Source organism: Syngnathoides biaculeatus, chromosome 7, assembly GCF_019802595.1.
Source record: "Syngnathoides biaculeatus isolate LvHL_M chromosome 7, ASM1980259v1, whole genome shotgun sequence".
Taxonomy (NCBI): Eukaryota; Metazoa; Chordata; class Actinopteri; order Syngnathiformes; family Syngnathidae; genus Syngnathoides; species Syngnathoides biaculeatus.
This window is the reverse complement of record NC_084646.1, coordinates 15,993,420-16,016,107: the sequence shown is the minus strand read 5'-3', so window position 1 is coordinate 16,016,107 and position 22,688 is coordinate 15,993,420. Positions and strand designations below refer to the sequence as shown.

Below are 22,688 nucleotides of genomic sequence, written 5' to 3'. Positions count from 1 at the left end.
CGGGTGGAGCTGGGTGCACGCAACTCAGACGACGTCATTTCGCAACACTTTGAAAGGCCTGGACTGGTGCTTTTGCAGGTCCGCTACTTCATCTCAGCGTCTGGCCGGCGAATTGCTATCTGAGCGAAATGGAGAAGTCGAAGCTTTCCCTGGTGTGGTAAGTGTGTGCAACGTCGTGTGCGTGTCACCCTCGAGCAGTTCTTGTTTCACACAGCATCTCTGCGGCTGGATGAGGAACAAGTTTTCAAAGCTCCGCTGGATGTCTTGTAGGTGGAAGGTAGCCCTGAGCTTTCTTGCTGTGTGATGGCCATCTGATCATTTTCAACCCGACTGCACTCACTGGCGAGTGTTCGCCCGGGCTGAAGCAGGGCAGGAGAGGCCGACTGGGATAATGGTACTGTACTGTGCCTACCTAACTTTTGATGGGCGCTTCCTCCTTTTTATACACCTCTGATCCTATTCAGAATGATGTCATGGTTTCATGTAGTGTAAAGTTGTCTCTCTGTTTACACACAAGGTTTGACTTATTAAATCAGCTAATCAATAGAATTTGACTGTGGAGTATTAGTTGGGTAAAGCAGTGAAGTCAGTTTCCTCTTTTGGTGAGTTGAGGCTTTCAGCAACACCTTTTGAATATCCTGGTTGTGATGCTGCAAATAATGATTATTTTAATGGTGAATTCATTTCTTGATTAATCAATGAATCAGATTTTTAAAACACTTTTAAATTGTATCCTTTTCTTTAAAAAGAGGGCAGAAAATGTGTAAACATGCATTAATTATGATACAGATATGGGTTTGTTCTATAACGTCACAAAGTGAGCAAAAATGTAGGGTTTTTTTTTTTTTCGTAATAAAAGCAGATGTTTGAAAATGTCTGCTTTTGTACTAAGTACAAAGGTAATCAGTCTGATTTCATGGAGAACCACAGAAAAACTGAGAACATTTACTGTTCAGTCTTCACAGGGGTGTCAAACAAATTTTTTTGTCACGCGGCCACATCGTAGTTATGACTTCCCTCAGAGGGCCCTTATGACTGTGAACCCATGTGAAGGAATTATTACCTAATATAATTAGATAAACACAACAAATTGATGAGCAACAAGTTGTAAAATCAGAAGCCGAGAGAAACGTTTTTAACTATGACATTTCTTTTCAAATCAAAATTGCTAACAATAATGCTTGTACACATTTTGCGATTTTGATTTGCTTTCGCGGGCCACAAAAGATTATGTTGGCAGACCGGATCTGGCCCCCAGGCTACCGGTTTGACACCTAAAATTTAAAACGTGAAATTCCAAGGACTTGGACAAGATTACATTCATGTTTGTAAAAATCTCTCAGCAGATGGATACAGGGGTTTATTGTTCCTTCTGCCCAGGGGTGCTTTTTGATATGGGGACAGGGGAGTTGCTCAAGGGGTGTAGACCAAATTTGCTGCAAGGGAATGGACTGGACTATAAAGTGGCAATATTTACTCTTATTGTTTATATTGTTGCAGTCTGGAGGAATCCTTGCACCTCCTAAATGACAACTTCATGGTAAATAGAAAAGAAAGTGGGATCTTAATGAGTTTCCAAATATTGTTTTGCTCAAGTGTGTGCACACTCACATTAGCACAACAGCACCCCAAAATTATGTTCAATTGCTAATTGAATATGCTAGTTTAAAAAAAAAAAGCTCATTTATTACTCTTTTGTTGATTAAAATGGTAGAATATGGCTCATGCCAAGCCCCCGAACCAATCAAAATGTTTTTATCTTCAGAAAAGAAAACCACTGTTGTCATCTCCCCAAACTCTTTTTTCTTTTTTTTAAGAGCCATGAGTGGGTCAATTAATAAAACAATGAACTGACTAACCCTGTGTATTAGACAAAAATTAATCTGCGTCCACTTACCTCCATACGGTTCATTCTTGAACAAACCATTAGAGCGATTGAGTTCAACAAAACAAACCTACTCAAATTTATCCAACCTATTTCCTCTTGCTGTCTAAAAAAAAAAATAATAATTATCAGAATTTCTAATGAAGGTGACAATCACACATGCACACACACACACACACACACACACACACACACACACACACACACACACACACACACACACACACACCACTTGATTGCATAGAACAAGTGGCATTTAACAAGTTATTTTTAGTTGTCAAGAATGTTTCCAGATTTGATTCAAGCTGTGTTCACCATTTAAAATAGGTTAATATTGTTTTAAAAAAAAAAAAAAAAAAAAAAAAAAAGGAGTGTTGCTGGCGGTGGCCCAGCCAGAAAAGTGTTGGCCTCACAGTTCTGAGGTCCTGGGTTCAATGTTTAATCCCTGATCCACCTGTGTGGAGTTTGCATGTTCTCCCCGTGGGTGCGTTGTTATTCTCCGGCCACTCCTGTTTCCTACCTCCTCCCAAAAACATGCAACATTAATTGGAGACTCTAAATTGCCCCGAGGTGTGATTGTGAGTGCAACTGTTGTCTGTCTCTATGTGCCCTGCGATTGCCTGGCAACCAGTTCAGGGTTTACCCTGCCTTCTGCCCATTGACAACTGGGATAGGCTCCAGCTCTCCCAGGACCCTTGTGAGGATAAGCGCCTAAGAAAATGGATGGATGAGTTCTCCTGATGATCGCTCACAGCACATTAGTGTGCCTCGGCACACTTGGTGGAAATCACTGTTCTAGATTTCCACCTCAAAATCTTAACATTGCTCAAGAGTATTGCACGCAGTCTTGCATGTACAGGACTACACACGTTTGTTCCACAACACGTTATTTCCTGTAATATTTGACACAACTTGATATAACAGTCTTCCTTTGGGAAGCTTTAGTATCTAATCTAACCCAAACCAGGAGGGTGTTGTATCTTGCAGAGTGAGATGCAAGAAGATGCAGCATGTAGAGAACTTTTGCCGAATTTTACAGGAAGCTGCAATGAGGTGTCAGAGGGGGAAGTGGAAGACGAGTGAGGTTTACAGTTTCTGGCTCAACACTTCCTCATACTTGTGTCACATTGCCAAGACCACAAAATGTCCACGTGATACCTTAAGTCTTTTCAAGGAAAAACTCTTTAAATAATATAAATGAAAGCCAGAGTGAGGGGAGATGAGATATTGCAAAATTACATTCGGGGTAATTTAATGTGACTTGGATGTGTTAAGGGGTGTTCATAGACAACACAAACAACTTTATATATTATATATTTTTTTAACTGGTTTCATACAGGAAATTATTGGTGGTCCATTCTTTCAGCAAAAAGCCAAAACTGCCCAAATTACTTTTAACGGTGATGTGTCAGCGGTGTCATTGTCATGCAGTATGATCAATTACAGTAATATTGCAGAAAACGAATATGCCAACCATAAATTTTAAACCTGTTTCTAAACGTTGTTATGCATAACAAAACTAGCGGTAAGCATGTACATACATTTTACACATCTATATAAAAAAATGACATATGTATCCAGACTGAAACCTTGACCTTTTATTTTATGCACACTAAATCCACAAATTTATGGAATATGTTTGTACAGTAGTCGTAGTAATAGTCTTTCTTTTTTCCTTTTCTTTTTTTACTTTCTTTGATCGGGAAGCTGTAAGCTTTAAAAAATAAAAAGTCTGACACAAATGAAATACTATTTTAATAATATATATTTTTAAAAAGCAGTCTGATCTGTGTGTGTGTGTGTTTTCCCTGGTTCAGGCAAAGTACCACTGGCAGAGTCAAAATGTGAAGCAAAGCGGAGTGGACGACATGGTCCTGCTGTCCAAGATCACCGAGGACGCCATTGTGGAAAACCTCAAGAAAAGATACATGGATGACTACATTTTTGTATCCTTATTTAATTAATGACTCTCTTATTATTATTAATATTATTATTCAGTGTAAAGTGCTTTTTGTAGTCTGTCACAGACTACTTACTGAGAGTTGACAAAGGTCTCCCTTGTTGAAAGCGCCACAAAAAATGACAAAGATCAAGCACATGTTTTGGCTTTTTAAATAATATTACAGTGTGCCAGCTGCATTGTGTACATGTCACAAGTTGATCTTTTTTGTCTTGGGTGTTAGGTGAAACCCACAGGAGGATATGCATAACAATTTTAGAACAGTTTAATTGTGTCACAGTTAACCTTTTAAACTACTATGGTGTGTGTGTGTTTTTATTATTATTCATTTTTTGTATTCTGGTCGGTATTTACTGGGAATTTCAATCATTCAGTCAAGCAGAATAAAGATTTTAAAGCTGAGTGAAATAAAAAAAAGGAAGTGAAAGTGAAAATGTAACTAAAACTACCTGTACGTGAAGACAACACAAGACAGGACACTATAAGACATAGTATAAGAAATATGAAAAAAGTAAAATCATATGCCTTGTACTGTACGATGATGTATTACATTAAAGCAGGGGTGTCAAACTCATTTCTCTCACGGGCCACGCGGTAGTTCTGGTTTCCCTCAGAGGGCCATTTTGACTGTGAAACAATAAAACATTTTTAATCGTCTCATCATGTATACATAATCAATTTAGGGACCTGAATCCGAATCAGAAACCAAGGGTAACGTATTTTTCAACTATTCATGTTTGGCAACACAAAAAGGCTTTTAATATTTCAAACTGAAGCATTTATGATGTATGACAATTTTGAAATCTGGTAGAGATTTTGACAAGAATCATGGAAATGGAAACTCTCGATGTGGCTTCGTGGGCCACATAAAATCATGTGGCGGGCCGGATCTGGCGCCCGGGCCTTGAGTTTGACACCTGTGCATTCGAGTGTCGTATGAAGCAGTCGTGCTACATGCGGTGAGGGAAGGATAAGTTAAGATAAGATGCACTAATGTTACTGTATTGAGTGGACAGGTTTTTGTCATGTTTCGAGCACTACGAAATACAGATTTAATTTTGTCGGAGCACAGTAGGTTACTTGTTAGCCGCCCTCTGAATTTTGCTTCTTAACGACACTGCACAGACTTACATTGGCCCTGTGTTGATATCAGTAAACCCGTTCAAACAGATGCCGTATTTCTCGGACAGAGAAATCGAACTCTACCAAGGGGCAGTAAGTTTTTGCCACTGTAATGCTGCATTCCTTCCACCCTCAACTCGCCACCATATTTGTGCGTGTTTAGGCCCAGTATGAGAACCCACCCCATATCTACGCCTTGACTGACAACATGTACAGAAACATGATGATCGAAGGAGAAAATCAATGTGTTATTATCAGGTGGCTGCAACATGTTCCTTCTTTTTTTTTTTTTTGGCTTTGTGTTTCTGTGAATGTTTTACCATTTTTTTTTTCCCTTCGGTACCGTGTTAGTGGCGAAAGCGGTGCGGGAAAGACCGTTGCTGCGAAGTACATCATGGGCTATATATCCAAAGTATCAGGAGGAGGAACAAAAGTTCAGGTAGACCCAATGACTTAAAAAAAAAAAAAAAGAGTTCTCCTTGCAGTATATACATTGTTGTACCTGTCACCTTCTCAATGTGTTACAGCATGTGAAAGACATTATCCTGCAGTCGAACCCGCTCTTAGAGGCCTTTGGCAATGCCAAAACTGTTCGTAACAACAATTCTAGCCGTTTTGTGAGTAAAAATTTCAACAATATTTTTCATATTCTTTCACTACTACCTGCAGATTCAGTCAATTTATATTTGGCTCCTGATGATAAGCAATAGTGTTGATTCGATGAGTTGTTTAGCAGGATTGTGCAAAACTACAGAAAGTGGTAGTTTTGGCAAAAAGTGAACTTAAAAAAAAAACTAACTGTTTCATACCACTTACTATTGACGTTTACTGTCTAACTCAATATAAAGCATACAGAATTACCGTAATTGCCGGCCTACAGAGCGCACCTGGTTATAAACCTCACGCAGTACATTTGTAAAGGAAATACCATTTGGTACATACATACGCTGTAGCTGTGTAAAAGCCGCAAGCGCCCACATTGAAACCCACTTTCAAACACGACATATTTACAAAGAAAGACAGTACGCAGAGTGTTTAACGCTAGCGCCGCCGCGCTAACAGGGCCGGACTGGTAAAAATCACTTCCTCGGTACATATAATCCAATGGTCTCGCTCTTACGTTTTCTGTTCGCGTGCCCCCCTTGCATATCGCCGCATCAACCGCGGGGTTGAAAGCGTGTGAAAAAAGTCGCGGCTTATAGGCCGGAAATTACAGTAGATATTGTCTATTTCAAAAAGCCGCTCAGCTCTCCTTTAGTGAAATTCAATTCAATTTAGTGCTAACAATCAAAGCAAAACGCCATAGATTGGACAACAAATAGCATCAGCGTTGCGGCGCAATAACCTTTCAAGCAACGGATTTTTGGACAAAAATTGTGGAGAAACATATTGGCTGAAATATAATAAATATTGAGTATTATTATATGATCTTTTGACCCTGCAAAAAAAGGATATTCCTGTAGCTTGGCGGTACAGTGGATCAGCTGTAAAAGCATTGGGCTCACAGTTCTGAGGCCCCGAGTTTGATCCAGGACCTGCCTGTGTGGAATTTGCATGTTCTCCCCGTGTCTGTGTGGGTTTACTCCGGGTGGGCACTCTGGTTTCCTCCCACATCCCAAAAAACATGCAACATTAATTGGACACTCTAAATTGCCCCGAGGTGTGATTGTGAGTACGGCCGTTTGTCTCTATGTGCCCTGCGATTGGCTGGTGACTGGTTCGAGGTGTACCCCGCTTCCTGCCCGTTGACAGCTGGGATAAGCTCCAGCACACCCGGGACCTTCGTGAGGATAAGCGGCACACAAAATGGATGGCTTGATAACAGTGTCGCCGTGCGATTAAGCCACAGTTATTCATTTGGCACATCACTTGACATAGATATTCTAACCTCAGCCTGTAAACATAACTGCACTCATTCTTCCTGATCTGAACCTTGATACTCAACGTTTTTAGGTGGAGTCGTCATGTTTTAACCTAACACCCAGAAAAACCGCCAGCGCGCAGCATCCTGGCAGCTTACATGACATCGCATTGCTTCCTGTTGGCACGCAGCGTACAGCAGGATGCATGCTGGTTGTTTTCATCATGTCGAGGCAGGAAGCGTTTAATGCACACTAATTTGAACGGTTTTGTACAGCTTTCATCAATGAGACTTATGCGTATATAAATGTGGTCAATTGAGCTTTTACAAGCAGTACAATATATTGCTTGGCTATTATTGTTTATGAAATGGCTTGTACAGTAAGCGTGTATTGAAATAAGATCCAGTTTATTCATCATCTAAGAGTTCCATTAGGAGTTCTTCTAATTCTGGATTACTTTTCATACAAACAACTGAAACACTTTCATCCGCTTTATTGAAATGTTTTTCGCCGGTACACATTACAGATTTTTTTTCAGTGTATTATACTAGCAGATTACATTATGCTGTGTGAAGGTTCGTCAATAGTGTGCTAGTGTTTCACTGGTGTGTATGAGAGCATTTCCATAATGTATGGATGGGAAAAAAAATTGGAGTGTGTATGAGAGCATCTCAGCAGTGTGTTTAAGCGCATTGCAGTACTTTAAGTGGTGTATACGAGTAAAAAAAAAATACAATAGTGTGTATGAGAGTTGTCAGTTGTGTGTAAGACCTCTTTTCAGTATGCGATTTAGAATGTTTTAGTAGCTTACTTAAGTGGGGAAAAAAAAACTTCAGTAGGTGTGAGAGCATTTCAGTCCTGTGAATGAGACTTTCAGTCGCGTGTACGAGAGTATTTCAGTGAAGTGGATGAGTGCGTTTTAATAATCTAAGTAGTATAACTGGAGATCAGTGAGAAGAAAAACAGTAGTGTGTGTGAAAGCATTTAATTTTTGTGTATGAGAACATTTCAGTGCTGTGTATGAGAGCGTTTTGGTAAGTGTGTTTGAAAGATGTTCTGTAAAGTAGAGTGTTTTAGTACTAAAAGGGGAAAAAAAATCAGTAGTACACATGAGAGCATTTCCGTAATGTATGAGAGAGCTGCACCCTGCATGAAAGCACTTCAGGGTTATGTGTGAGAGCCTTTCAGTAGTGCTTGTGAGCGATAATCCTGAATGACTGCCCTCACCGTTTTATTCGTCCCCGCTTTTCTGATTCATTGAAACATTTGCATCGGCAAAAATGCATCCTGTATCATGCATCTCGCAGGGCAAATACTTTGAGATTCAGTTCAGCAGAGGCGGCGAGCCCGACGGGGGCAAAATCTCCAACTTTCTTCTGGAGAAGTCGAGAGTGGTGAGCCAGAACGACAGCGAAAGAAACTTCCATGTTTACTATCAGGTCGGACGAAGGGCGTGCGTGACCACGTCAAAGTCACATGCTCTCATGCATCAACACTTCCCCTCTTAGGCAAACACTGTATGACTTTTGTCGTCTTCCAGCTGATAGAGGGCGCCAGTGCTCAGCAAAAGGAGACCCTGGGCCTCATGACCCCAGACTACTACTTCTACCTCAACCAGTCTGGAACTTACAAAGTGGATGGGACGAATGACAACAAGGACTTCCATGAGACCATGGTACATATACGACACATAATGAATTGAACTCCCTAAAGTACAACATCTACACAGTCATTAACATGGTTCCAAAGTGCATATTCATTTTATTATTGTACACATGAAAGACCATCTGCACTGATAAACGATATCAAAAGAATATACTGGGTGTTCAAAAAGTTTTATATCATGAGAAATATGAATGTGTGAGTAATTGTATGTCTTGTGCAAGCAAAGGAAAATGCACATTCCAACAACGCGTTTAATTATGACATTATGCATCCTTCCATTTCTCATAGCGCTTATCCTCACTAATGTCACGGGTATGCTGGAGCCTATCCCAGCTATTTTCAGGCAAGAGCGGGTTTACACGCTAAATTGGTCACCAGCCGATCGCAGGGCACATAGAAACAACTATACACACAAACATTCATACCTACGGGCAATTTGGAGTCCATGACCTTTCTACCTAACTGAGGAAAACATACACTGAGGCCATATTTGAACTTTGGTCAACAGAACTGAGGCAGATGGGCTAACTAGTCGCCCTCCGTGCCACTATTACTAAATCATCCATTCATCCATCCATTTTCTTAGCCACTTATCCTCACAAGGGTGGCGGGGAGTGCTGGAGCCTCTCCCAGCTGTCAACTGGCAGGAGACGGGCTACACCCTGAACTGGTTGCCAGCCAATCGCAGGGCAGATCGAGACAGACAACAGTTGCCCTCACAATCACACCTAGGGGTCATTTAGAGTGTCCAATTAATGTTGCAAGTTTTTGGGAATGTGGGAGGAAACCAGAGTGCCCGGAGGAAACCCACGCAGGCACGGGTTGAACACGCAAACTCCACACAGGCGGGTCAGGGATCGAATGCAGGACCTCAGAACTGTGAGGCCAAGGCTTTACCAACTGAGCCAGAAGTCAAGAAAATAGTGGTGGGGTGCTTAAATATTTAAGTGGACAAACATTTAATGTACAATAAGCTAATTAGGATTTTACTGGGGGAAATGTTTTTAATTTGTGTTAAAAGCGGCTACAGATTTCCTACCAAAATGCAAAGAACAACCCATTTAGGGGAAAAAAAACCATGAGGTAGACGCACATTCTTTTCTTTAATGGACCCGATAAATAACTTGACTGGCCAGACCAGGCCCCTGGGCCTTGGATTTGACACCGGTGATGCAGAGTAACGGTGGCTCAAAAGTATTTCGCTAATTAATTCAGGACAAGTGAAGCTGACATAAGCCGCTGTTTAACTGCAGCTACCAATATTAAGTGAACTAAATACCAGAACTGAATATTGTTCAATGAATACTATACATGTGTCCTTGAGAGTCTCATTAAAAAAAAAAAAAAAAAAAAAAAAAACCATCCCTATCTTTGCAAAGGTACTGTATAGTATCGGATCTTCTGAAATTGGGGTTGTGTACATACCCGATGATGATAGATAACAGCCCCCCCCACAAAAGAAAACAAATGACTGTTTTGTGTCTCGGTCTCCAGGAGGCCATGCAGGTGATCGGGATCCCAGGTGACATCCGGGCCCAGGTGCTGCAGATTGTTGCGGGCATCCTGCACCTGGGGAACATCAGCTTCATAGAAGCGGGGAATTACGGACAGGTGGAGAGCGTGGACTGTGAGTGATGTTCTCTTACACACACACACACACACATCATGCATGCAAGTGCACATCTATTCTCTCTGGGAATGGATAATTGGCTTTTTTTTTTTTTTTTTTGTAAACGCAGAGGGACGTAAGGAAATTAAAATCCACCAGCACTTGTTTGTTTGTGGTTGCTTCGTGACAGCATCTCCCTCGACAGAAAACAGATGCTTGCAACCTCGCAGGTCACTCACGGGCAGCACGGCGCAAAAGTGATTAGCATGTCAGCATAACGCATGACGGGTTTGGGCAGAGCCAGCCCAACCCTCTAAGGGGGCCTAAGCCCGGGGTGTCAAACTCGTTTTTGTCACGGGCCACATTGTAGCTATACCTCCCAGAGGCCGGCTATGACTGTGAACCCATAAAAATGAAAGATTACATCCTGTACTGTAATTACATGTAGTATACACAACACATTGATGAATAACCAGTTTTGAAATCAGAAGCCTCTACAAACTGTCATGAACAAGTGGCATGGGGGCAGACCCAAATGCAGGACTCCGAGACGAGGGCATGGTATTAAGTGTGGTTTTATTCCATGTCGGGGTCATACACGGTGTAGCAGTCCAGCCATGCAGCGGCACAAAAACGCTAGACTAAAGGCAAGATCCAAACAACGTGAAACCCGGTCCGATGAATATCGAACAAACTAAGAAACTTGACAAGACGTGGATAAACTCAAAGGGCACAGACTCGCTGTGACAAGGATAGCTCTACACTAGACTTACGCTCAATAGTGGAGAATCCAACATGCAGTAAATGCAACGCAACGAAACTGGCAAGTGCCAGTGACAAAACTCCAACATAAATGCCTGCTCTAATTACAGTCAACTGAACCGCAGCTGAGTGACAGTTGTCAGAGATGGTGCCGCCCATAGCGGCGGCCTAGGCCCTTCGGGGTTCAAACCTCTACTCTGATTTTCCTTTTTCCTTTGTTCGTACTCCCACTAACGGTGTGATACAACACATCTCTGTAGTGCTCGCCTTCCCGGCCTACCTGCTTGCCATCGACCCTAACCGCCTGCAGGAGAAGCTGACCAGCCGTAAAATGGACTCAAAGTGGGGAGGGAAGTCGGAGTCGATCGACGTGACCCTGAACCAGGAGCAGGCCACCTACACGAGAGATGCCCTGGCCAAAGCCCTCTACGCACGCGTCTTTGACTACCTGGTGGAGGTCAACAAACGTCAAACCGAGCAGCAGCAATTGTGTCCAGACAAAATGAAGTTGATTTTGAACTCTCTGTACAGGCCATCAATAAAGCCATCCAAAAACCGCATGAAGAATTCAGCATCGGCGTACTTGACATTTATGGATTTGAGATTTTCCAGGTAGAACCCACCGTGGCCTCCTTGACTGATAATCGTAGGAATGATGAATTGAAATGGCCGCTGTGTTTAAAACACGACAAGGCTTTGAAATGAAGGATCAATCAGACGTCTTTTGTTTTTCAGAGAAACGGATTTGAACAATTCTGCATTAACTTTGTCAATGAGAAATTGCAACAAATCTTCATTGAACTGACTCTGAAGGCCGAACAGGTGGGTAGCGTACTGCCATTTATTTGATGTGGAAATTATATCAAGGCATCACCCGAAGATTGAGATTACAATCAGAATGCCGGCGTTATTATTTTACATACTAATTTTTATTTTTTTTATTTTGCTATTTTATAAACGAGAGTTGATAAACGTGTGCAGTCAAACATACGGCTGGTGGGTCAAAACTGGCCCACTGGGGTTACAGTCTGACCTGCATAATAAATTTGAAAGCGAAGAAATACATCGGTGGGGAGTAATGATAATTTTGAGGATTATTCTGACACACTGTGGCGACCCCTAATGGGACAAGCTGAAAGAAAGAAATAATGTATTTTTAGGTGGCACGGTGGAGCAGCTGGAAAGCCTTGGCCTTACAGTTCTGAGGTCCTGGATTCAATCCCGGTCTTGCCTGTATGGAGTTTGCATGTTCTCCCTGTGCCTGTGTGGGCTTTCTCCGGGTTGGCACTCCAGTTTCCTCCTACATCCCAAAAACATGAAACATTAATTGGACACTCTAAATTGCCCCGAGGTGTGATAGTGAGTGCGATTGTTCTCTGTCTCCATGTGCCCTGCGATTGGCTGGCAACCAGTTCAGGGTGTACCCCGCCTCCTGCCCGTTGACAGCTGGGATAGGCTCCAGCACTCCCCGTGGCCCTTGTGAGGTTAAGCGGCTAAGAAAATGCATAGATGGATAATATCTTTTTCAGTTCCAAATACCTTGAGTTAAAATTTAGTGGCTATCCATCCATCCAATTTTTGTACCACTTATCCTCACTAGGGTCGCACACGTGCTGGAGCCTACTCCAGCTAACTTCAGGCGAGAGCCGGGTTACACCCCGAAACTGGTCGCCAGCCAGTTCCTATTCTGTGATATAGTTAGACATACATGTGTTTATTTGGCAGTCTGTCAGCATCCCTCAGAATTCACACGGTCTACTATAACAATGCCAAAAAAAAAAAAATGCACATTTTCTGGTGGCTCTACAGGAGGAGTATGTTCAGGAGGGCATCAAGTGGACACCCATTCAATACTTCAACAACAAGATTGTGTGTGACCTTATTGAAAATAAACTGGTAAGGTTCTAAGGTGCTTACTCGATGATGGATTTCATTTGTTGATAGTTTCATTTTAATTTTTTTAAATTGATTTGGAAAATTGGAGCACTCCAAGAACACACGGGAGAAATAAAAAAGATTTGGGGGCTAAAAGTGCTGTTGTCTGATACAAATATATCGCTTCCCGATCCTTTCAGAACCCTCCGGGTGTGATGAGCGTGTTGGATGATGTGTGCGCCACCATGCATGCCAAAAGCGAGGGCGCAGATGTCACTCTGCTGCAGAAACTGCAGGCTGCCGTTGGAACGCACGAGCATTTCAACAGCTGGAACTCGGGCTTTGTTATACATCACTACGCTGGAAAGGTACTTGCTGTGACAGGAACCAATTAGACAGACGGACGCTCGGCTAGCAGGAATGCCAATCGTCTATTTCTGTCTGGGAATATGCATTCACCTCAAACTGAATTGTAAGCAAGACTGCAACCAAGGTTGAGAAGTAAAACAAATAATGAAAAAAAAAAAGGGGAGCATAGTATTTAGTCATAATCATATCTACTGTAATTATAAGTACAGTAAGATAATGCAGAAACCTACAGTGCTTTAGTGGATCATGGCGCTGCAAATAAAATACTGTAACTTTGGGTCAACATTTTTATAGTACAAATATTTACTCTATCACTTTACTTCTCTTTAAGCGTAGTCAAGACCACGCTATCCGAGATCAAGACTTTTGAGTTTTGAGACCAACTCAAGACCGAGACCAAGACAAGGCGAGACCATGACAAGACCCAGACCATAAAAATCCATTTTCAAAATCATGACAACGGTGAACAGTTAACGAGCATTTTCCCGTTAATTTTAATATTCATTTTAATACATTTTGCCAGCCGAAAAAAGTTGTCTCCTATGTAACAATCTCAAATCTTAACAATTTCTTTCAACGTTGTCTTTTGTGTCAGCTGAATATGTTAAATATTTCTTCTTAATGTGTTCGATTGATGGGAGCATTTGTAAGGATGTGAATCGGCAAGTATACAGCTAGTTTACGCGTGCTGCTATTTGTACAAAGAGTGCAAAAATAACAAATTTTGTTAAAATTTAATTAACTACAGGCAACACCTGTATACTGTAATATCTGTCTGTTAAATAAAGCCAATTGAAGGTGGAATTTAAACTTTTTATTGACAGAAATCTTCATCTCAGAAAGACAGAATTCAATTCGCTGGCGTTACTTGGTTAATATTAGCTTGTGTGCATTTGTTTTCTTTTGAGATGCTGGCCAATGTTTGACGTTCCGCACCTTACAGTGAGTTGAAGACCACTGAATTTTTAGTGTTTTCTATTGTTTTTTTTGTGTGGTTGTGTGAGCCAAATGTGATTAGAGTTGAGTCAGCGGACATGTCTTGCTCTGGGCTCCCCTTGCTCAGTTTTGGATGACATACATGTCGCATCTTTCACTTGCACGGGTGTGGACGACGGGGCGGTGTTCGGCAGTCACAAAGTCGTGACATTTTCAGTCGTTACTCCGGTGGTGGAAGATTAGTAGCGCATGAATTCAAGGTATTTGTTGTTTTAGCAAGTGCTTCTCCTTAGTTGAAGAACAGCAGATCAGAACTCTGGCCATTTCTGAAACGGGGACCACACCGACACTTTTGGAAGTTGAGTGCAGGAGAAGACCAACACCTTGAAAATGTCGTTTCGAGACAGGTCTCAACGGCAAAACTGGTCTCGACTCTTTCACAACACTTGTGTAGTGTGGTGGTAAACTATGATGTCTTTCCACTTCTGCAAATCCGTGGTACGTTATCACCATAGGAACGGAACTCCGCCATTAACCGAGGACTGTCGGAATGTTTTTTTCCTCCAAACTTAATGTATTATTTTGTCGACTGATTTTTATTAAACTTCGAACACGAGATACAGCCCGTGTGTCTCCTGTTGCCTCAGGTGTCTTATGATATCAACGGCTTCTGCGAGAGAAACCGCGACGTGCTCTTCCCTGACCTGATTGAGCTCATGCAAAGCAGTCAACAGTGAGTCTCTTTCGCCTTCACTGCATCACCCTCACTTACACAGCAGCATACATTCTGGTCCATTTATTTTGTTCATATTCTTTCCGGCCTTCACAGCAACTTCATCTGCTCTTTGTTCCCTGAAAACCTCAACACAGACAAGAAAAGCAGGCCAACTACAGCAGGATCTAAAATCAAGGTTCGAATATACCTTCCAACCCCCCAAAAATAGGGAGAAGTTACATTTTTTAATAATGTCGACGGTCTACTTAACACAGAGACAAGCGAACGACCTGGTGAACACACTAATGAAGTGTACTCCTCACTACATCCGCTGTATTAAACCCAATGAGACAAAAAGGCCCAAAGACTGGGAGGAGAGCAGGTTCGAGCCATCAACTTGGAACGCAAGCGCATCTACACTCACGCACACACAAAAACATTTTTTTTTCCCTTTTGCGCTATACTTTCAGGGTCAAGCATCAGGTGGAATACCTCGGACTACGAGAAAACATCCGTGTACGAAGGGCTGGCTTTGCGTACCGCAGGGTGTTCACTAAATTCCTGCAAAGGTCTGATAATTACCCTTCGCTCAAGTGTGACATTTTGTTTGTGCTCATATTTTTTTTTATCGTGCACAGGATCAAATTAGCTAATCTGTGCTACACCACTATTTGCCACACAATATTATCTTCCCATATAGAATGACGAAAGAATATTAAATGCTGTTATTGCCCGTTGTTCTCTCAAATTTATGGTAGATTTCTTAAACGGTGTCAATTTTCTAAGGCGTCACACTCGCTGACACAGGAAGCATAAATCAGACCAGGGTCTATCGCTGTGGTCTGAATTGTGCCGATTGTTCGGAAACTGATTGCAGTACAATAGTGAACGCACAATTTTGAATGTGTGTGTTCAAAAAACAAAGATGGCACACTCCCAAGTGTCGCTTGTGTCGAACGTTTTACTGACTGCGTCCAGGTACGCTATCCTGACAGCTGAGACGTGGCCACGCTGGAGGGGTCCTGAGCAGCAGGGGGTCCTTCACCTCCTCCGGTCGGTTAACATGGATAATGACCAGTACCAGATGGGTCGCTCCAAGGTTTTTGTCAAAAATCCAGAATCGGTAATTGAAACTTTCACCAATGTGCCTTGTAAATAATCTCTTAATCGTGTACCCCATGCACACTTTCAAATGTGTAATGCAATATTTCCTGTCTGTGTGCAACATGAAATACTCTCAACGAAACTATGATACGATGAGCATGTAAAATGTGTTCTCCCTAGCTGTTTCTTCTTGAGGAGATGCGGGAGAGAAAATTTGACACTTTTGCCAGGACCATCCAGAAAGCCTATAGAAAATACATCGCCAGAAAGAAGTATGAGCAGATGAGAGAAGAGGGTACATTTACGACCATGAAAGAACACATCAGTATTTTGCGGCTGTGTGAGGGCTCTGCAACACATTCACATGTATCGTTATTCTGTGTCCATTTGACATAAAAGCGTCAGACATCCTGTACAACTCAAAGGAGCGGCGGAAAAACAGCATCAACAGAAACTTTGTGGGTGACTACCTGGGTCTGGAGCAGAGGCCTGAGCTGAGACAGTTCCTGGCCAAAAGGGAACGGGTCGACTTCGCGGACTCTGTCAACAAGCTCGATCGAAGGTTCAAGGTGAATTGTTTGTATGAAATGTGACTCGTTCTCAATACAAGTCTGGTATCAGAATATTTGGAAGTACCTTTAGTCACCTGACCTTACAAATCCCGTTTTTTTCCGTTTCTTTGCTCATTTTTTTCCACTTCCTGTTTTGCCACGAACCCAGTCCATCAAGAGAGATTTGATCTTGACCCCCAAGGGGATCTATCTGATTGGTCGGGAGAAAGTGAAGAAAGGTCCGGAGAAAGGGCAAATAAAGGAAGTGCTGAAACGAAAGCTGGATTTTGGGAGCATTAATGGAATCTCCCTCAGGTAGACGTATTGCGTATGTGTATACAACTCAGAATTTGAATTATGACTTTTTTTTTTTTTTACACTTGTATGACAGTCACAAATATTAGCCTGACTTCAAACGTTACCTGTAGTGCAAAGGTTTTACTAAATTGATGCTAAATTAAAATAAACAAAAACGTGAAGTCGGTTACATACATTACATTATAATTATTATTACAAAAAAAATTCCAATCCCATAATGTGGGCTTTTTTTTTTTTTTTCAGTACAAGACAAGATGACTTTTTTATTCTGCACGAGGCGCAGTATGACAGTCTGCTGGAATCCAACTTTAAGACAGAGTTCCTGAGCCTGTTGTCCAAACGCTACGAGGACGTGACAAGGAGAAAGCTCGCAATATCGTTCAACGACAGGTAGTGGGAAAACAAACACGAAGATTTTATTTACATGCAAAAATCTCCTGCGTGAACTCTGTTTGCTCCCCCGCACAGAGTAGAGTTCAGAGTGAAGAAAGAAGGCTGGGGAGGAGGGGGTTCCAGGGTGGTGATGTTCCAGAATGGGATAGGAGACCAGGCTCAACTCAAACCTGCGGGAAAGACCCTTAACGTCACAATAGGCAATGGGCTTCCCAAGTCTTCCAGTAAGTGTAGTGTACATAGAAACTACCAAAACAATACCTTTACATTCATGTAAATTAAAAACTTTTTTTTTTTTTTTAAATCAGAACCAACTAGGAAGGGTGGTCAGCAGTCACATGGCGGAGGCCGAAATCACAGAGCCAGCAAAGGTAAGAACACACAGTGACGGTACTTTTCCATTTCAAGTTCCAGAACGGCCTGGCCGGGCTCTGGCTCGGCCTCCCGAGGCCTGGCCCGGTCTTGCTTTAACATCAAAAGTGAGAGCGATTGAGAGGGGATGATTTTTTTATTCGGTGTACAAAAACCGCGTTCAGAAACATATGACAGTGACATCAGCACACCGACACCACCTGATAGCCAATCTGATGAAAGTGACATGACGGCCCTCCTCAGCCTGCGTTTTACATCCAGGTGGGGGGAGGTTTTGAGGAATGGTCCCATTGTCACCCCCCAGCCTCGAAAAAGTGTAACGGAAAGGTTACCACACAGGGTGGAACCAGGCTGGTTGTGAGTAGAATGGAAAAGGGGCTTAAAGGAGACCTTTAAGGTCAAAACACAACCCTTTCTATGAACCTGGTCAACGTGCTTTTTGCTGCGATTTGGAAAAACAATCTTTTCCTGAGTCAACCTGTCTCCATCATAAAAGCTTTATCAATCATTTGTAAATATTCTCATGCGTCCAAGTCATTTCATTCACAGGGTATTAAATCGATCACATCTTGACTTTTCTGGTTGTCTTAGAAAGACATTTTGTCTGTCATCTGAAAAGGCTTCATCAGTTTATGCAACAGGGCTTAGTTAGGACAGAGAAGCCTGAGTTGATGTGGAGAAAATCAATTATTTATGCTCCAAGTTGGAGCCACATCCCAAAACCTCATATACTATTTTGGAATCCGCCAAACTACAGCCATTGGAATGGCAGCCAGAGAGGCCACTGTCCAACCACAGCAGTCATTAGGTGGAATCTCCCTCATTAATATTCCATTCAGTCGTAAAGTGATAGTGGAGCTGCGTGGACTGTATGCCAGGGGCAGCCTCTACTGGTTTTGGTCATTTCCTAGACCACCGACGCCCGGTGGCTCCAACATTGGGTTGACTGCACCAGGACTCACTTCAAGATCAATTCAATTCAAAGCCAGGATACAGCAGAGTTCACTGAGTCAGGCTTTGAAGATGGCTTTGCCTTCGGCCAAGGTGATGCAATGCAATACAGTGCAATGTCCCGCAATCCACAGCTTTCAGATCAGGGAATGCTCACAATCCACTCTTTTCTTAATCCAGAATTCACACCTTGCTGCAGAACAACCCCTCACAGATATTTCTTTCATTTTCTTGGGGAAAGATATTTTGTGTTTCGAGTTACAAGCATGGTCACAAAACAAATCAAGCTCATAAGGCAAGCCACCACCGTACTTACTTATCTGTTGTAGCTGTCCATTGTTTGGAGACGGGTCATTCACTTTTTCTAATTTTCCACAGCACATCAGAATGGAGCAAGCCAGTTCTCCAGAGGACCCAAACAATCGGAAATTATGTATTCCTCCCCGCATAAACAGGACTGGCCTCTCCAAACGACCCTGCCTAAAGTGGGCTTTCAGAGAGCTCCCAGGATCCCAACCCACAACCACAGCAACCAAGGGAACATGGACTTCCTTAATGTGCCTGACCAGGGCATGTCAGGGTGAGAAAAGTAGGAAATAGGATAGGTTTAACGCATATATACATATGACACATTTAAATGTGCAGTATGTAATTATTAAATTTTCAGGTTAACAGTTTAAACGCCATACGCCCAAAAGTGTGTCAATAATACAAGAAAACAAGACCAATCTCATATAAAACCTCATAAATATAAAGTAAAATTGCTGTGAATTACGAAAGTAATCACATTTCAAGATCACTTGAAATTTATATTGATTATTGAAAACTGCTTCTAGTTGTATTTTGTAAATATAGTTTTTGTTGGCTTTAATTAACAAGACAAAAATGCAGAGAGTTGGTGCTCAAGGCTATACTGATTTCAAATCACGATCACCAATTGAATCGTGGTTCTGGACATATAACCTGCAGACCATAATAATTATATTTTATCTTTATAGTTAAATGTGTACATTTTTCTGCTATCTGTGAGCCCAAAGACGTTTGGGGTGCCTTTTTAAAATGCACTTAAAGAGTAACATCACATGACATCCGTAGGTTTATCCATGCAGCAGTTTGCTTTTGAAATTGGAGAAACGCATTGTCTTTACTTGGCCGTCGCACATAATTGTCATTGCGCAAAAGAAAAGCTCAAATGTATCCCAGCTGCGGAGAGACAGGCTACAGCAGTGAGTTAAATGTGTTTGTCATGCGTCTCTTACTACGACAGGAAACAAAGGAAGCAGAGCATCGGTCAGCGGCCCCCCCCTGCTCCCAAGCCTCAGCCTCGCCCCCAGGGGCCCCGGTGCCGGGCCTTATATCAGTACATTGGGCAAGACACCGACGAGATCAGCTTTGAGTTCAATGACGTCTTTGACCTTGTCAAAGAAGGTATGTGGACGAATAAGAATGGTACATGAAGAATGGTCAAATCTTACCTGCACTACTTACAAAAAGTTAGGGATATAGGGGCTCTTTGGTGAAATTTCAGGTTGAACACTAACCTCTACGTATTAACTTAATATGACCTTCTTAGTCCTATTCAAATCCGGCAAAAAGTATTGAAACAATGGGCAGTTGGCTGTATGCATTAAAATGTTAAGAGAGGGTCAAATGAAGGTTGCAGTGCGTTTCAGTTACATCCTGACATCCACCCATCCATTTTCTTCACCGCTTATCCTCACGAGGGTCACGGGAAGTGCTGGAGCCTATCCCACCTGTCAACGGGAAGGAGCGGGGTACACCCTGAACTGGTTGCCAGCCAATCGCAGGGCACATGGAGACAAACAGCCGCACTCACAATCACACCTAGGGGCAATTTAGAGTGTCCAATTAATGTTGCATGTTTTTGGGATGTGGGAGGAAACCGGAGTGCCCGGGGAAACCCCACGCAGGCACGGGAAAAACATGCAAACACCAGACAGGCGGGTTCAGGATCGAACGCAGGAGCTCAGAACCGCGAGGCCAACGCTTTACCAGCTGCTCCACCGTGCTGCCAAATCCTGACATTTCACCTAAAAACCCCAATACCCCAAACTTTTCACGAGTAGTTTACTTGTTAGATGTAGCTAATATATTTCTTATTGTTATTTCACTGTACAGATCCATCAGGATGGTGGACAGGCCGCATTCAAGGAAAAGAAGGTCTCTTCCCCGGTAACTACGTGGAAAAGATTTAACCAACATAGTTGCACGGTGAACTCTGTTGATGTGTGGAACGATACCTCAGAAGACCGAAAGTATTGCCATTATTGTCCCGACAGTTAAACCCCGACCCTACGACTACATGTGTTGGGTTTCATCCGTGTCATTGTCTTGCGCTGTCCTATTTAAAATGAGCAAGCAACAAGATCTTTGACTGCCGGCCCACACTTGCCTTGACACCTGCCTTTTGGATTTCTATGGACTTAAGCTTCAGTTACAAACCATCAAGTAACACAATCCAAATTGCCTGCGTCGCATTCTGGTGTCCGCATTGTTTACATCCATATGTTGGATTCTACTGTTTATGTTTGGTGGAAAGGAAAAGAACCAGAAAAGAGCAGCATTTTTGCAGTTTTGCTGCAAAAGCGATGATGAAAACCAAGTGGTTGGATTTTCTCTGCGTATTACGGCACTTGGAAATTTCTTTTTCCTTGTCTCACTAGAAGTATGACTTGATCTATTTTATCTCATGATTCTTTTCATTTCACTTCAGTTATATATTTTTTACATCTACTTTCGGAATCATATTTTTGTATTCATAAAAATGCACTGGGGGGTGTTGTGAAATGCTGTTTCCTGAATGCAGGCAGCGCAAGTTCGATTCCTGACTGGCCAGTGCTCCAAAACCCATTTCAAGCCAAAATACTGTAAATGTGAGGTTTGCGTGAGGAAACCCATTTGTTGTTTAAAAAAAAAACTGTATATTTAAAAAACAAATAATAAAGAAAAAAAACTGTCAAACATTTCATGCAAGTGACTTCCTCTCACAACCTCTGAATGGAAACACTGAAAGTCACAAGTTTATATGTCCATAATCATTTACTGTACCAGCATAGTATTTATTGGTGTTTGCATTTATTTACACATTTGTGCAATACATGTGTTGCACTGCATGAGGGAAATTCAGGTCAGACCCAATGCTGCCTGGTTTTATGACCCCTGAACCCTCCAATACCTTTACTGTATTTACTGCACATTTTAGAGTCACCATTTATTGTGGGCTGCCTAAGGCACACCTGTGCAACAATCTTGCTGTCTAATCAGCATCTTTAAATGCCACAGCTGTGATGTGTATGGATTGTATGATATATCAGAACATGTGGTTATTCTGAAATGCCGCCCTACATTTATTTAGTACATCAGTGAACTTTAAAAAGTTGTGCACATACTGTAGGTTTGAATATACATGGCACAATTTGTAACATGTATATAGTTCTTAACTATTCTCAAATGTCATTATCTGTGGCATAAAAAATATCAATGATAGCATCATTTATTGTCGAAGTTTTGGGCAAAATATATTGCACTAAGTAAGTAACCGATGTAGCGGCGGATTACTGTATCTGTATTCCTTGATGATAAATTGCAGGGACTCACTTTCCATGTGTGTGTATGTTCATATGTATACACACATACACAAATATATATAAAATACACGTATACACATTATATGAGTGTGTGCATCCTATCTAGATAATCATATATGTGACATTTAAACAATCCAGGTGTAGTATGTATGCACTTACTTCCTTGGGATTACATCTTTTTTTTTTTTTTACATTCAAATAAATCAATGTGTAACACATTGCAAATGTGTCTCCCCATAATATGAGGAACAATTAAGACACGCACAGACGCGCAGCAGAGGCTGATGGACCGGTTGAGCCTCCCTTCCTCCGCAAGACCTTTACAGAGAGATGCGAGTCTTATTTAATGTTTCCTCGATTGTTTTACATCCCAATGCGTGTCTGTCCAGGCAAAAGCACCTTAAAGGGAGGAACGGGAAGCAGCGGGTGGTCTTTTTTCCATATAGTTTGTGTAACAAAATGCTGTTGCGTGCGCTTTCGCGATGTCACGGTCCGGTGCAACAGGATCGTGTCTCTATGCTCCACCCTGCCAAAATTCACCTGTTGACTCACCTGGAGCCTCGCAGCACTCCAAGATTGGAGGCGCTGGATGCGAGAAGTCGGCCATGGGAGGTAGGACAGGTTCATTTCG

General features: G+C 42.1%; 1 protein-coding gene across 4 annotated transcripts; it reads left to right on the top strand.

Moving 5' to 3' along the window:
* Positions 1-63: 63 nt before the first annotated feature.
* myo1f (myosin IF) lies at positions 64-22,152 on the top strand. Of its 4 annotated transcripts, XM_061824916.1 has the most exons (29): positions 64-157; positions 271-394; positions 3,703-3,831; positions 4,971-5,060; positions 5,131-5,225; positions 5,319-5,406; positions 5,495-5,584; positions 8,137-8,268; positions 8,370-8,504; positions 9,989-10,121; positions 11,126-11,322; positions 11,397-11,477; positions 11,601-11,687; positions 12,675-12,761; positions 12,941-13,108; positions 14,693-14,778; positions 14,875-14,956; positions 15,036-15,142; positions 15,231-15,329; positions 15,739-15,883; positions 16,045-16,159; positions 16,264-16,433; positions 16,585-16,730; positions 16,977-17,123; positions 17,202-17,350; positions 17,435-17,497; positions 18,828-19,029; positions 19,717-19,877; positions 20,589-22,152. In XM_061824916.1, the coding sequence occupies exons 2-29, from the start codon at positions 392-394 to the stop codon at positions 20,663-20,665; spliced, it is 3,264 nt and encodes a 1,087-aa protein (XP_061680900.1). In that variant the 5' UTR covers positions 64-157; positions 271-391; the 3' UTR covers positions 20,666-22,152. The 4 variants fall into 4 exon arrangements, with proteins under 4 accessions (XP_061680900.1, XP_061680901.1, XP_061680898.1 ...); XM_061824917.1 differs by lacking the exon at positions 64-157 and having other exon boundaries at positions 231-394; positions 8,137-8,223; XM_061824914.1 differs by lacking the exon at positions 64-157 and having other exon boundaries at positions 231-394.
* Positions 22,153-22,688: the final 536 nt, after the last annotated feature.